The 17430-nt window shown below is 38.4% G+C and overlaps 1 protein-coding gene across 1 annotated transcript; it reads right to left on the bottom strand.

Annotated features, from left to right (window-relative positions):
• Positions 1-1746: 1746 nt before the first annotated feature.
• LOC123457325 (vomeronasal type-2 receptor 116-like) lies at positions 1747-16505 on the bottom strand. The gene is given in 8 exon segments (XM_045141308.1): positions 1747-2660; positions 6502-6625; positions 6978-7022; positions 7024-7206; positions 8447-9250; positions 10489-10586; positions 13682-13806; positions 16501-16505. Coding segments are annotated over 8 exon segments (2298 nt in total).
• Positions 16506-17430: the final 925 nt, after the last annotated feature.

Raw genomic sequence — 17430 nt, 5'->3', positions numbered from 1 at the left:
CTTGAAGCTCAGGCCCAAGGACTTGATGTAGGGGCTTGTTGTTCCATGATTTGGGGTATGGGACTCTGGGGTCAGGTGGCTGGAAGTGCACCGGGGTATATGGGGTGGTGGAGAGTGGGCTGGTATTCCCAAGCCTGGAGGGCTGGGTGGAGCTGATCTGGCCTGCCTGGTCCCTCAAGGGGATCAGGGACGTAGGTGAGTAGGATGGTGTTACTGAGCCTGGAGGTGTGTGTGGAACAATACTGGCCTGCCTGGATCCATGCACAGGGGTCAGAGGAAGGGAGGCAGAGGTCAGTGGGGTGGTGTTCCTGAATATGGAGGCAAGGGTGGAAATAATCTGGCCTGCCTGGGTTTACAAAAATGGGGTGTGGAGGTGAGTGGGATGGTATTTATAAGCCTGGATGCATGGGTGGAGCTATGCCAGCTTTCTGGTTTAGGTCCTTGCACAGGGTGGGGGGTGATAGGGGGTGGGGATGGTATTGCTGAATTTCGATGTGCAGGTGAGCTTCGCTGGCCTGCTGGCTTGGATCTGCGCATGGGAGTAGGGGGTGGTGGCGAGTGGGACTGCATTCATGCACACTTGGGTCCCCTTGCCTAATGATCCACTCTCCACTAAACTACAAATGTGTTAAGTAATATTATTCTAATGACAAATTTATTCTCAACTGTGTCAGATTCTCAGTGGCACCATTTTCTTCTCACATGATAGACAAAGACCTTCCAAGGTCTGCATAGTCTTACCTCTAGTTGTTATTCTTCAAGTTATCCAGTAGATTGCACACACTTTGATAACCTTAATGTATATTGAAAACAGGTTAAGTTTAAACGCCTACTTCTTCCAAAGGGAACTATTCTTCTTCCTCCTAATCCTACCTATGAAATCTTGATTCCTGGCATGCTAGAGGAGAGATTTGAAATGAGACACAAGGGCCAGACATCTGAAGCATCTGACAGTTTACTGTAGGAAAGCTTGCATTTTTATAGCCAAGGGTGATTGTCAAACACATCTTGAGAAACAAAACTGTTTTGCACAGATGTTAAGTTCCAAGGAAAATGAGTTCACACTGCTCAAGGGCAAGGACTGAATTGAAACAAATGTTATCTTATAATAAGCAAGAAACAGGGCAGCATGAACACACATACACCATGACTCAAGAACTTGATCATTATGTTCTGAACCCTTTGTTCTGGGAACTGTATTTTAGGAGAGACTTCCTCATCCTTAAGGTCATTAAGTCCTTTGGTATGGTGGATGCGTTCTAACACATACCCTCACTGTATCTCTGAATATTCTTTGAACACTCAACTACAACCTTGTAGACATTCTCATAGACATTTGCTCTATTCAGAAAACTATAGCAGGTTTTCTTGAGAGAATCTGAAGAATGAATCAGATGCATTTCAAGTTATCAAGACTGATAATAGCAAAATTCACAATACAATACCAGTGCTTTTTTTTCCAAGTGTCTTTATTTACGAATTTGAAATGTGAAAAAATGATTATTCTTGCTACTTAAAACAATCTCCAGAAACATATGCCACTCTGTGAAACTGGATTTCAGTTGGTGTTGACAAATGGAACCTGGCCTGAAGGCTCTAGAAGCAAGTTGATAATGTTAGAGAACAAATAAGACATGTACACCTTAACAAATACCTTACCTTTTTTTTTTTAATATTTAATGCTTACAATAGTGTAAGGGTTTTCTACAGGTCATACTTTAATACATATGAGGTAAAATTTAAAAATCAATTGGTTGGGTAATATGTTTTTTTCTTCATCGTCTTTAGAGAAGTTTTACTGGGTTTTAATAAAATGATGTAGCACTTGGGGAAAAAGATGCAAGCTAGCAACCCTGCACTGGAGGCCAAGATAGAAAAGACCTCCACTATTACTATGGCCTTCCCCTTGGTGCTATGGTAGACAGGGAGGAAGGTGACCCACACACTGCAGAACACCAGCATGCTGAAGGTAAGTAACTTGGCTTCATTAAATGTATCAGGCAGATTTCTGGCCAGGAAAGCCACGGTGAAGCTCCCTGTAGCCAGAGATCCCAGGTAGTCCAGGACACAGTAGAAGGCAGTGTCTGAGCCTTTTTTGCACACAATGATGATGTGGCCAAGTTCTGAGTGTATATCTGAGTCAACAAAGGGAGGGGATGTTCCCATCCAGATTCCACAGAGAACAAGTTGGATCAAGGTACATATAGGAACGATGAAGTTAGGTACACCTGATACTAGCAGCCCTCTCATCTTTCTTCCTGGAGTAGTGACCTTGAAGGCCAGAACCACAGTAATTGTTTTGGCCAAAACAGTGGCTACAGCCACAGTGAACAGAATTGCAAATGTGATCTGCTGCAGGATGCAATTAGTATTGTTGGGATATCCAATGAAGAGTAATGGACAGAGAAAGCAGAACATGAGGGAGATGAGTAGTATGTAGCTATTTGTTCGATTATTGGCTTTCACAATCAGTGTGTCTTGGTACTTCACAAAAACCCCAAGAACAAGAGCAGTGAGTGCAGAGAAGCACAAGGCCATGCAAGCCAGAGCCATCCCCAATGGGTCTTCAAAAGCCAAAAACGTCACAGTTTTTTGGAGACAGCGGTTTTTCTCTCTGCTGGCATATTGATTGATTGGGCACTTCACACATTGTTCCATATCTGGCACACAACACAAGGCATCATCAGGATAGTGGCAGTGTTTCCTTCTTAGGCACAGCACACTGCAAACAAGTGTCTCAGAGGTGAACAATACTTGTATTCCTTGTTACCATTGACAATTAAAATAGTTCACTTTATAGCCAGATGACAATGAATAAAGACTATCATATTATGGTCAGATTAAACAAAGCTTTAAAAATTTTATTTATTTGTTCATAAGCAGAGGAAGACTGAACCTGTAGCCACTGAAAACAAATACCAGATACATGTACCAATTTGTCCAGCTGGCTTTCTGTGTGTATAGGGAAATTGAGCTGAGGTGGTTAGGGTTTACACACCTATACCTTAACTGCTGAGCCACCTCAGCCTAACAAATCCGTATTTTATTCAGTTAGCTAAATTTACAAATTCTCCTGATCCTTTTATTTCTTAAAAGAATAAAACAATTTTATCGCAATGTACTAGAATTATATGATAACATTGCTTACATGAGGTATTTCTTACAATTTCTACTACAGGTGAGATGGCTTAGCAATTAAGACACTTGCCTGCAAAGCCTAAGGATGCATGCTTGACTCACCACATCCATCATACGTCAGACACATAAGGTGACACATGAGTAAGTTGCACATGTGCCCAAGGTGACACATACTTCTGGAATTTGACTGCAGTGGCTAGAGTCCTTTGCACCCCAATTCTATGTTTCTCTCTCCCTCTCTCTCTCACTCATACTCTCTTTCATTAAAAAGAAAACCCTCTGTTTGGCTTACCTCAAAAAAGATAAAGTATTTAAAAAAATTTATCTCAGAGTTCTATAAACAGTGCAGTCCAAGATCAGAGTGGTACATGATTCTATGTCTATTAAAAACATTAGAGCCAGGCGTGGTGGCGCACGCCTTTAATCCCAGCACTTGGGAGGCAGAGGTAGGAGGATCGCCGTGAGTTCAAGGCCACCCTGAGAATACAGAATGAATTCCATTCCAGGTCAGCCTGAGCTAGAGTGAGACCCTACCTTGAAAAACCAAAAAAAAAAAAAAAAAAAGACCATTAGAGAACACCCATAAAATTAGACAATAAGATGTGATTGTTTCCTCATCCTACAGTTCTCTGTCTTATGAAGTCGGTCTGTCTGCATCAGGTGATGCCCTATGGTTTTGTACTCAGATATCAGTAGGTACATATAATTGTTTCAAAACATATTTTTAAAAAATACGAATGAAATTGGAGAACCCTAGATATAATTAACTCTAATGTCACCATTGCTCAAATCTATCTCCTTGGAATAGGTATTCATGTACTAATTTTGAGAGGACATACCTTTTACTTACTTCTCCAAATTCTTCCTCAACAATCCATAGTCTATGTTTTAGAATTTGGTTAAGAAGTTATTTAGAAAGGATTATGAACAAGATAACTTTGAAAAGAATTGCCATGGCGCATAATAGTGAACTGAGTAGATAATCTTCCAACATATAACTTGCATATGCTATCATGGTGTTTTATAATTTTTTTTTTAATTTTTATTAACATTTTCCATGATTATAAAATATATCCCATGGTAATTCCCTCCCTCCCCACCCCCACACTTTCCCGTTTGAAATTCCATTCTCAATCATATTACCTCCCCATTACAATCATTGTAATTACATATATACAATATCAACCTATTAAGTATCCTCCTCCCTTCCTTTCTCCACCCTTTATGTCTCCTTTTCAACTTACTGGCCTCTGCTACTAAGTATTTTCATTCTCACACAGAAGCCCAGTCATCTGTAGCTAGGATCCCCATATGAGGGAGAACATGTGGCGCTTGGCTTTCTGGGCCTGGGTTACCTGACTTAGTATAATACTTTCCAGGTCCATCCATTTTTCTGCAAATTTCATAACTTCATTTTTCTTTACCGCTGAGTAGAACTCCATTGTATAAATGTACCACATCTTCATTATCCACTCATCTGTTGAGGGACATCTAGGCTGGTTCCATTTCCCAGCTATTATAAATTGAGCAGCAATAAACATGGTTGAGCATGTACTTCTAAGGAAATGAGATGAGTCCTTTGGATATATGCCTAGGAGTGCTATAGCTGGGTCATATGGTAGATCAATCTCTAGCTGCTTTAGGAACCTCCACACTGTTTTCCACAATGGCTGGACCAGATTGCATTCCCACCAGCAGTGCAGAAGGGTTCCTTTTATAATTTTTATTATGATTACATCGAATCATAAATGGGATTAAAAAGAACTATATGGTATGTTCTATTGAGTATTTTTATATAGAAATATTTTTCCATTTAAATAATTGTACTTCTCTTAATCATATATAATCATGTATTATAAATTCATCTGCATACATTTTTATGAATTATATAGGCATGTCAGAGTTATTCTGCATTATAAAGCCATACATTCCACTTTATTTGGTACACATAATGTGGTCAACATTTACAAATGAAAAACACTTCCCTGTTAATATTGATTATCCATCACCACTAAAGTTTGTATTTAAGTAATTAATTAGAATTGTATATTAAAGTTTTATTTGAATGAACAGTTTTTATATATTAACAATAATAATATTTCAATTCATTTTTATGACGTTACCCAGTTATACCAAAAAATTAATGTCAACCTCTTTCCATTTTTTTTACATCATGTATCAATGCCCTTCCCTATTCACTTTGAATTCTACTACACGGAAAAAGTGCTATGGTTATGAGAGTATGCTGCAGGCACTAATAGATGAAAATACTGAGGTATTAATATTTATATCATTTTTAAATGTCTTTGATCATATCAATTGAGGCCTTTAGGTTCTACACTAACATGCAGCCCACATAATTTTTCTTGCTTTCTCACCTGTAAACTAGAGGGCAATGTAAAATAACACCTATTCATCCATTCTGTGTTCAACCTAGTAGGCTTGACATCTCAGAGATATATATTTCTTTTTATTCTTATTTTAACCTCTGAGCATTTCCCATATCTCCTTAAGTGCTTCAATATACATCTGAAACAATGCTCCCAATATTTTAATCAGAATATTTGTGTTTCTTGATAAAGGTTTTAAATGTCTGTGATATGCTATTGTCTAAAGTCTTAAAATTAACTTCTTTCTGAGTTATTTCATAGATACTCATAAAAAATTATGCTTACATTGAAAGTATTTCCAAAATTACATATTTCTAAAGCCAAAAAAGGGGTGGAGAGATGGCTTAAGGTACTTGCCTGCTAAGACTAAGGACCTACGATCGTCTCTCCAGGACCCATATAAGCCAGAAGCACACAGTGGCACATGCATCTGGAGTTCATTTGCGTGGATAGAGGTGCTAGCACTCACATTATAACTTTCTCTCTCCCTCCCTCTTAAATATAAAAATAAACAAAATAAATCTTAAAGCCAAAAAATGACTTGTCACAGCATTTCCTATCCATCATCTACCTATTGGGTACAGAGAAGATACAGATGTGGAAGATTCCTTCTTATAAACTTCATTTTATGTACAGTCAAAGAAGCTTATATGTGTGTGTGAAATTCCTTGATAGTGATAATATATTCACTAACTATTGGATATCAGTGAGTGTTTTTTATCATGGAAGAATTGGTATATACAATGAATATATGCAATATACAGTGAATCTAGGAACTAAAAATGTGGCTCATGGAATCATGTGAATGCTATTCTTATGGTGGCAAGTATTTATCATTTCAACCAAGTGATTACATTAAGCAAGGAAGGGATATTATCTGTTTCTTCAGGTTCCCTCAAGGGTCCTACAGGTTCCCACTTTAGGTAGAGAAAACAGTCGAAGGTGAGAAAGATTCTCTAAGCCTTCAACTTACCAGTTTTGTTAGAAATCTCATTTTCTGGGCAGGGGGAACAATTAAAACAGCAGGCTGCCTTTCCCTCCTGTCGGAACTTCCTGAAACCAAGCCCGCAAGTCTCACTGCACACAGTGGAGGGAATCTGAGGAAAACCAGGACTATAGTTGTCAAAGTTAGCCATGTTATATACTCCATTCATAAGTACATGTTGAAACACTCACAATTATTAAAATTTTTATCTACATCTACAATAAAATTGAAATGCCACCCTCCATTTAGTACACTATATCTTGTAATACCTATGAAGATTTTGATGAAATAATTTGTCATTTCCATATATACTTTTTTCAAAATATAGAAATAAAATCTAGGACACTGGAAAGAGAATCCTGAAGAACATGTGGTAATTGACCAAATTGTGATGAGCACATAAGTCCCCACATGATTTTATCTACTTATGTCTATAGTAAAGCATTACAGTCAGGTAAACGTACCTGCCTACTCCCCATGGCCCACTCTATTGCCTCCTCAGACAAATTACAATTGTTGACCAAGGGAACCATATGAAGAAAACTGTCCTATTTTCACCTTTATTCCAAGACCATGTGGAAAATTTGTAATGTGGGAAATATCATAGTCTGCATCACATTTTGTTTTCTCATTTAAAGTGACTAGGTCTCCAACAGGGTTAATAAATTGCATGTTCTTCAGAGTGTGACAAAACTAAAAGAAATGTATCATTTTCCAATTAAGTGCATACACAAGTAGACATAATGTATGATATGAGTAATGTGAAACTTTACTGCATGTACCCAATATTCTGAAGTAAATTAATTTCCAGCTATAAATTTAATATTACTACATTTTTATCAGTTTCTTTTTGGGGAAACTGATAAAAATGTTCACCAAATATTAGGTAAGGCTATTGAGATAAGCCTTAAAGCCCATTATATTTATAGAAATCAATGCAACATTAACTAAAGCCTTAAGGTCTTCAATATTAACAGTGATACAGAATTACTTTAACAACTCAAAATGCCTTTCAATAACACCAATCAGGATACTTTGGAATGGGAAAAGCAAGCTCATATCTAGATTTCAAGCACTTCATGATTACAAAAATAACTAGAATTACATATCAAATACTTAAAACAGTTGAGCATGGTATCAGGATCATGTATCATATAAAAAATGGATCACTCAAAACTAATGTCATTAAATTCAGTGTCTTCATCATGTATCCACAGTTATGGTTTGTCACAGTTGTCTGCTTGACTGTAGTTAGAATTATCATGGACACAAATCTGTGGACATGTCACTAAGGAAGTTTAGGGTAGGTAACTAAACATGGAATGATCCTTCTGAATGCAAGTGGCACTATTTCATGGGGGAAGGGTTTGTAATCAGGGAAAGCTAGATGACCCCATATATTCATCACCCTTGCTTTCAAAGGGTAGGTGCCTGATTGGAAAGAGGGCTTAGCAGTTAGGGCATTTGTCTGCAAAGACAAAAGACTTTAGTTCAATTCCCCAGGACCACTGTAAGTCAGATGCACAAGGTGGGACATGAGTCTGGAGTTTGTTTTCAGTGGCTGGAGGCCCTGGCATGCGCATTCTCTCAATCTCTCTCTCTGTCTCTCCCCTTTCTCCCTCCTTCTCTCTTTTTCCCTAACAAAAAAATAAATTAATTCAATTAAAAAAATCAGAAAACAGAATGTCACCATCATGATGGACTATAGTCTTGAACTCTGAGGTAGAATGTAACCATTCTCAACTAAGTTATTTTGATCAAGTATTTTCCCTGAAAAAACTAACTAATAAACTCAGTTTAGATTTACTTCCTAGGAAATTAAAATAGACACATAGAAATTAAAGTAGACACATCCACAATTGAGAGCATTCCCAGCAACTTGGTTTAAATATGTATGGAACTACTGAGAAGGTAACAATGATGACAGTACTACCTTTGGGCAGTTATCTTCGAGGAGTTCTCTCAATGGCTGACTATCTACCTGTTGATAATACATTTCATGGTAAGCATATGCTGAAGCATACACAGCATTGTATAGGTTATAATTCTCATCATCCATGGCTGTATCAAATCGTTGACTTGCATACCATTCTAATGAGGTGTTGGGTGAACACTTACTCTGTGTTATACATGTAGATTCAACGTCCAAGCAATTAAAGTACATCCATTCTGATTTCATCACAGAAATGTCTATTGGATATTGAGAAATGTTCATTGTCTGCATATTTTTTTCTAAATTGTGAATTTCAGGATGATGATGGGAAAATGTGAAAGCACCATGGAATGAGTCAAGAATGAAGTCTCTCCCTGTATTTGTGATGACATCCCACTGTGAGGTGGTGACCCAGATCCTACGGATGCCTAAATATGTCCAGCTTCTAAAGCTCACTTCCAATGTAGAATTCATTTCACCATAAATGGTCACAACATTTGCCAATGATGTCACAATTTGTTTATAATATTTCTCAGCCCTTGTATTGTATAACTTCATGTTTAGTGGGATCACATTCAGAAAAGCTAAACAGAGTTCATTTCCTTGCATCTTTTCTCTGAAGTCTGAGAGAAACTGAATACCTTGGTCATCATCAGAGATGACCAACCCCATCCAACTCCAGTTGAAATGAAGCATTAGGGAGACTATGGCAAAAGACAGTCTTGTTTCCTTGGGGGCAATCTGATACAGATAAGGATACTGATTATGGTCACTCAGAATAGGATGAAATGGGCCATAGTGAATCTAAAGGACACAGAACACAATTGTAGAGCATGATTTAAATTTAACCCACTCTCATCAATTGACAGGTCATCCCCACAAACAAACAAACAAACAGACATGTGGATTAAATGAAGTCATGGAACTAACAGATATTTACAGAACGTTCTATGCAAATGCCACAGAATATGGGTTTTTCTAAGCAGCACATGGAACATTCTCTAAAATGGGCCATGTATTAGGACACAAAGCAAACCTTAACAAATCAGGAAAATTGAAATAATCCCTTGTACTCTATCTGACCACAATGGGATTCAACCCCAATGAGGGACAAGAAGATGTTCATTGAAATCTGAACAAATCAGATACATTTGACTGTGGAAAAATTCTGCTCAGTAAAGTATAAAATAAATTTTGATTCATTCATAAGTGATATGCTAGGGTGGAAAAGAGCAAGGGATCAAAAACCTCTTAGTGTGCCCATATATAGACTTCTTACACATTATTCATGACTTTCAAATGGAAAATTAAGTAACCAATCTGACACTTACTGGTAAAGCTGTTTCAATGAATCATATTTGCTCATATACTTGTTTGATATATTAATGTAAAACATACAATCCTTACACATATCTCTGTCACTTTCTGTATTTTGCTTTAGTCTCCAAAAGCAGCCTGTTTCTATCAAACTGCAGAAGAGGTCAGAAAGCACTGGAAAAAATAGGACAAAAGTGAAACTGATCAGCTTCCCCATGTTTAGAAGTCTTCTGTAATGTGCAGGATCAGGTAGATACACATATAACATATGCCTGCTTGTGTGTGTATCCACTCTTACTACTATTGCTGACTAAAGGGGATATTTATATACAAATTTCTTTTGTTCTCATCTGTGCCACCCTCCTTTGGGAAGTACAGAATATAACCCTGAAGCTCTGCATCTGAGGTCTATATCAAGGTCATAAATACCAGGTGAAAAACATGTTGTGAGGATCATCTCTTGCTTCAGGTGCTATAAGTTCAGGTATATCCAGGCATAAATCCCACTGGGATAATCTCCTGAGCATACTTGTTTTCAGACTAATTTCAACAAGCCATTTGAACGAATAGACACTGAAATCATGTAAGCAGATTTCCTTGGAGTTTCCAAGTCAACATGTGAGGTGAAAAGGTCAGAAAGGTTTGCTGCTCATACAGCTCATGCAGACATGGCAGCATTGTCTCCTCCATTGTTCAAGCAGTGGAGAGATCCTCACATACCTCACTTTCATCAGCATCACAGCATTTACTGTGACGTCCATGCACTCACTGCTCATGGCAGTTTCATGCTTGTAATATCCCACACCTCCATGTTTCCCACTGTCTGAGTATACAATAGAGAAAATAATCATGGCAAGTCCAGCAATTCCCAGTCACTCCCCTATAACAATGCAGACACTCAGCTTCATATTTTGTTCTAATACACGACCTTCCACCTTATTCCTCAGGTCCCACAGATTAATAAGCTGTGATGATCCAGATTCTCATTTTTAACATTGTTTTTCTCCATTTTTATTTTTTTCCTAATTATAGGATTCCACACAGAATTTAACTTTATATTTTATGTTCATACACTGAAGTTCCACCTGAGATGGGGAGTTTCAGATAATCGAATGTAAATCCTTTATCAGATTTTAACTTGTGCAGTACTTGAAGTGAAACACAATGAAAACCTTAAATGAAATTGTCTCTTAATACATTTACAGTCTTGTATTTACAAGCTAAATATATAGGAAATCACAAATAAATCTCTTTTAAGTTTGCTGCTGTTTTGAAAAAAAAAAGATAAAGTAAATGTAAAACAGTTACAAATTTCTTATAAGAAGTCTCCATAGTGACTTGGCAATCAATCATCATCATGCCGGGGCCAGGATACTGAGATTCCCTGTGCTTGCAGCCCCCTAGCTCTGAAAGGCAGGAAAGCTAAGAAAGAGCTGCTTTTATTTATTTATTTATTTTGGTTTCTTTTTAAATTCCAGGGAGAGTTTTGGATTTCCTGCAGGGCTATAGGCTGATTTCCAATCCTGCCATCTTACAACTGGAGAATCTTGCATTTTTTTTAATATTTATTAACACTTTCCATGATTATAAAATATATCCCATGGTAATTCCCTCCCTCCCCACCCCCACACTTTCCCATTTGAAATTCCATTCTCCATCATATTACCTCCCCATTACAATCATTGTAATTACATATATACAATATCAACCTATTAAGTATCCTCCCCTCTTCCTTTGAATCTTGCATTTTTATGATCCTAATTACTTTTAGAGTTTCTTCTGGGGGACACTCAACAGGAAAAATTGGCTATGCCATCTCAGAGAGTGGGCTTGGTGCAAAACATCCCCACAATGAAATGGCACTGCTCAGAACAGAAATCATTCTGCATCCTTAGGGCTGTGAGCCCCCAACATACACACATATACATTCATTCTCATTGCACTTTTCATATAGAATCTAGACAACCATTTTCCATCCACATATTCACTCATTAATTCTTTAGAAGTTATGGATTCCCATTTTCAATTTGTATTCTATTTATAAATCCAGAGACTAAAATCAAACATTGTTACCAGGCAGGCCGTGAGGAGAGGCTGAGGGAGCTGGAGAAGCTGTTGGGAGGAGGTGCCTAGAAGGACCTGGTGAGAAAAGCAGGTAGAGCAGAGAGAAGGCCATGCATGCAGAGTGAAAAATAGGGTATTTCAGACCATTTGCCTGTATGTTGGCAGAAGTTTTTTTTTTTAAATCAGTGAGAATTCAGAAGTCAAAAGTACCATCTTCAGTCCATTTGGACCCATTGTCCAGCTTATGGATATGGCCAAGCAGAGTTGCAGAGAAAAATAAGATGTCGTCCACAAGTCATAGAGGATTTAAGTTCTTAAGGAGACAGGGAAAGAGCAAAACAAGGGTGACAGTAAAATAAACCAGAACTCTAGCTGGATTAACACAAAACACCAATATGAACCCCTGAGTTGTTAGGGTGAATGAGGTCTGCACATCCCACAAAGGCAGAGGCTGTACATGTTGCAATGGTCAGCCTTTCAGCCTGTTAGTGGGCGAGGAGGGTGATTGTGCTCCTGATGGCAAAAGCAGATGGCTGTGGAAGATGAAAGTGGCTGGCAGTGTAAGATAAGAAATCAGGAGGAAGAGGGAGAGGAGGAAGAAAGAGTTGGGGGGGGCGGGGTTCAGAGATGGTAACTGAATCAAAAGGAATGCCTCAGGATATGGTAGAGCAAAGAGTGAGACCCAAGGTGTCGAGAGTGCATCTTTCTGGAGACCTGGGTTTGGGGCCTAATGGCCAAGAGGTGTAGCCTGGCATGCAGGCATGGCTTCCATAAAGAGGGATGAAACCCGAGCCCAGGCCAAACCAAGAGGGAAATTTACTGAGAAGGAGGGAGGAGACAGAGAAGGGAAGAAGAGTGAGGCTGAATTGTGGTGTGTGTGACAGCCTGTATCAGACAGATGTGGTCCGAGGCTTTCAGAAGGTCAAATAGCAGCTCGGTGGTCTGGTCAGGGGAAAAGGAGGTCTTGCCATGCAAGAGGGAAACCAGAAGACATCCTGTCTGAGTCAGTGCACCAGATGTAAGGTTCACGAGGGACCAAGACCACGGAGACCACTCTGAGGGAAAGATGGAAGCTTTATTTTGGGAAAAAATCATGAGCTGCCTGGACTGACTCTAAGGGCAGAGCAGTCAACTTTGAGATTACATATAGTGGGCTATATAGAGTTCTTCAGTGTGGGGAAAGTGAGGAAGGGAAATAGCTAGGGTATGAGACAGGGTGGGTGATAAGGAGGCAGGAAACCTATACCTGGGGCATTTTAGGCAAGGAAGGGATAATGGCTAGGCAGTTTCCTGAGGAATGTGGATCACCTACTTCCTTATGTCTCTGTCACCCTCCTGCAGTCCTTGGTGACTCCATTTTGTCCTGAACTAACAGCACCTACACTGAACTAACAGCACCTACATTCACCACTTTTTAATTAATCCTTTCAAGAAAATAGTCATTATGGACACACTATGAGGTGGGATTCATAAGTGCCTCATGTGTTACAAATCCAACTACACTGACAATGTAATTAACTATCACCAAGTCTTCTGCACTGTGTTTAAAAAGACTGAAGAGGACACATATTCGTACTTTTGTCAAACTTCAGAGGAAATAATTTCATATTCCACAAATTAGTTGTTAAATATTTTATTTATTTTTCATTTATTTGAGACAGAAAGAAGCAGACAGACAGAGGAAGAGAGAGGGGGAGACAGAGAGTGGTTCCCATAATTAGATGAGATTTCCTTACCTTTTCATGTAGCAATTTTCAAGTATTTTATAAGGCAAAATGATCCATTTTGAGTTTATTGCTATGCAGAGTGAGAGATAACATTCATGTAACTCTTAAAGCAGAGGGCACATCTTACCTGGCTGGCCAATTGTGTAGCAACCAGTACCTACCTCTGGTAAGACTGTTGATGAAGATCCTCCTCCAGCAGTCTGCACAACCCCTTTCAACACTATGAAAGCTAGATGCCAGAAATGAGACTTCCTGTGCAGATATACATTGGTTTCTTAATGTCATACAGCCAAATAATGTGTGGCCTTCAGCAATAGAACCTCATCATTGAGTTCTGTTGGGCAACAAAGTCCCTTGGTAATAGCCTCTATTGTTTTGGGGCATCAGAGGTCTCCTTTACCACCAACTCACTGGGGGGTGGGTATTTTGCCCATGGTCCTGAATTCTTTTTCAGTAGCTATCTACATCTGGGGCCAGGAGTGGGGAACATGCCTTTAATCCCAGCATTCAGGAGGCCGAGGTATGAGGATGGAGGTGAGTACAAGACCACACTCAGTCTACATAGTGAATTCCAGGTCAGTTTGAGATGGAATAAGAACCTACATTGAAAGAAAAAAAAGTATCTACATATGGATGCAGCATTATCCACACCCACAGAGCACTTCTTCACAAACTCTATTTAAAAAAAAAAAAAAGTCCTAGCAAATTAGTAACATTCCATATGGCTTATACATAACATTCATAATTTTAATCAACTCGTGTTCTAACATTTGCTGTCCTCCATCTTCCTTCCCAGAACCACTTACAGAATTACACCCACATATCTCTATTTTTATCTTTTGTCCTTTGTTTCTTGTGACTAGTTTTGGTTTATAGATGATTTTGTCACATCTTAGAACAGGAACATTGGCCTGTTTCCTAGTTCCATGTACTTACAAATGCTTTCCTATGCATTTATTGAAAGGAAGAATCTATGGTTTATGGATCTGAGAAATTTTTGGAGACAATAGATAGGATGTGCATTGCAATTAAATTAGCTACTGCACATCATTTAAAAAAATTATCAAAAGAAGGAGAGAGAAGCAAAGGAATGAATATTAGTGGACATGGACACCCCAGCTCTTTTAGGCACTGCCATCAACTCTTGATACACGTACCAATTTTTGCTTCTGGATTTAGGTGAATAATGAGCAATTAATTGAACCTGGATCATTAGGCTTAGCACATGAATGTCTTAACAAGTGAGTCATCTCTAAACCCCTACTGTTTTTTTTTTTCCCCCAATGTAGGGTCTCATTCTAGCTCAGGCTGACCTGGAATTCACTATGTAGTCTTAGGGTGGCCTCAATCAAACTCTCGACGATCCTCCTACCTCTGCCTCCCGAGTGCTGGGATTAAAGGCATGCAACACCATGCCTGGCTCCTACCGTGTTTCTTTTGAAGGAGGAATTAAAAATATTTTATATTTATACTTATTATAAAAGACTTGTATTTTTCCAACATTCTGCCACTCTCTATATTCTCTGTCTCTCTCTCATTCTCTTTGTGTGTGTGTGTGTGTGTGTGTGTGTGTGTGTGTGTGTGTGTGTGTACCAACACATGACAATCCATGTCATCACAACACAAATTTCTGGAGACGTTATCACCTGTACCCGTCTTTGAGACAGGAATTCTCTCTCTGTATTCTCACTCTGCTACTGTTGTCTAGTGTTCACATCACAAGTTGCCAGGGAATTTGCTCATCTTCTCCTCCTATGTTGCTGGGAGTAATGTAAGCATTCTGAGTTTAGAAAAGCTAGTCATGGCAGCTTTTTTTTTTTTTCTGTTTAATATTCTGAATGCCTTACTATGTGAATTGACATCTGCTTATCTAATTTACAAAACTTTTGTATTAATATTTCATTGGATTTATTTTATGACTTTAAAATACAATTCACTACCATCTTTTATGAGCATGATCCTTAAATTTGGTCTTTTTACATGGTTTCAAATATTGTGAAATTCCCACTTATATTCTTATTAATTTATGTTTCTCCATATTGGAATAGTATCCTGATTTTTCCTCACTTTATTTCACCTCATATATTGTCTTCTCTACCTGATTCTTTCTACTGGTACACATTCAAATGACAATTTTATTTAGCTAATATTTCTATGTCCAAAATGTTCCATTTAGTTTTTCTTCAATATTTCTACTTAATTGAATTACTTCTATAGTGTATCTCTTTTATTTTTAACTACTTTGTATGGATTAATTTAGGATTTTGTTATTTATCACTCTTAGCATACTTATGTATTTATTTCTGTTTTTCACTCTCAGCATACTTATATTGGATGAAGGGTATGCTCCCAAAAGGGGAAAACAAGCAGACTACCTCAGAGAAGCATGGTTGAGAAAAGTTTTTCATATGCATGATATTTACTGGAGATGAAGGTTGGGTTGAAGTTTTGGGGTATATAGATTACCCCAGAGATCAACAATGGGCCATAATTTATGAGGAGAATCCAGCATATTGCAGATAATTTGAAAATTAAAATCTTTGAGATTCTCATAGCATACCAGAGATGAAGGGTGTAAATAAGACTCTTAGGTACATTCAGCTCATTGCAAATAAAGGGTGGGATGAAGTAATGCAGTGTTTAGATTACCTGGGGACACAGGGTAAGCCAAAGCCTTTCAAGTGCAAAGAGTTCTCTTTCTATAGAATAAAGGCAGGATGAAGGCTTTTGAGTACATTGTGTCCCAATATAAATGAAAGGCAGTAGTAAAGTTCAAGATGAAATGTATGAGGACCTTGGAAAACCATATGTAATAGTAGGTACACATTCAATAGTTATAAGTAAAAATAAAAAAAAATACTTCTGCAATCTATTTTTTTTATTGAACAGTTTATTCTGTTTTAGAATAAAGCCTTGCTTTAATGCTGTCAGGTGCACTGCAGGTACGCCATGCTGCCAGTTACTATTGGGACAACAAACACCCTCGTCAGTGGCCCCAGAGGGCTGGGAAAACGAGTGAGCTCATGCTGTTGGAGCATGGAGAAGTGGCATTTACAGCAGCTCTTGAACCCAGCCCGGGACATCCCCATCTACAGAAGTACTGTCAGCACTCGCCTTGATGCTCAGAGTGCCTCAGCAATGTGTCCAGTATCATGATTTGTGGATCCTGTTTGTTATTGACATGCAAGCAAATCGTACTAAACAATATTATCTAACCTATGGCTGCAAAATCCTGGATCCTAATAACAAAAACAAATTACAAAACATTTCCTTGTAGATCTATACAAAAGATATAAAATTAAAAATATCAACCATCTTAAATAGTCCAATTCTGTTGGGTGCTGAAAGGCCCAGGCGTGAGGCCTAGTGGAACTTCCTGAGCCTAGCTAAAGTTTGGCGACCTGTCTCTGGCCAGCTAGGACTCAGCAAGATGCCTAATGGCTTCTTGCTTGCCACCTCCTGGTGGCAATTATAATTAGCATTTCAATAGTTACAGTTTACTATTGGTCCTTACCTCTCACCCCCCACCCCAAAATCCCCACCTTCATCCCCAACTTTATATAGGCAACTGCTCATAGTAATAAAATGAGTATTTTTTTCTGTGAGTTCATGCTTTGAAAAGACTCCCGACTCAGTGTGGTTTTCTCTGGTGGCTAGGAGAGGTTTCTGAGTCATTATATGCTCATCTTCCTCCTTAACACCTTGGGAGGAACCAGCAGGTCTGGTTCTTCCACAGCACTACCTGCCCAGGGAGGAGCCCAGCACAATTCTCATAGTGTGGTTTTCCATATAATTACCACTACTCAGTGTTTTAAGGAGAAAGTTAGCAAAAATCAAAATAAGATAAAAATATTTAAATGTTTGGATCCATTTATT

The sequence above is a fragment of the Jaculus jaculus genome, unplaced genomic scaffold (genome assembly GCF_020740685.1).
Source record: "Jaculus jaculus isolate mJacJac1 unplaced genomic scaffold, mJacJac1.mat.Y.cur mat_scaffold_36_1_2353498_arrow_ctg1, whole genome shotgun sequence".
Lineage (NCBI taxonomy): Eukaryota > Metazoa > Chordata > Mammalia > Rodentia > Dipodidae > Jaculus > Jaculus jaculus.
Note: the sequence above shows the minus strand (reverse complement) of the source record. Positions and strands in the feature narration are given on the sequence as shown.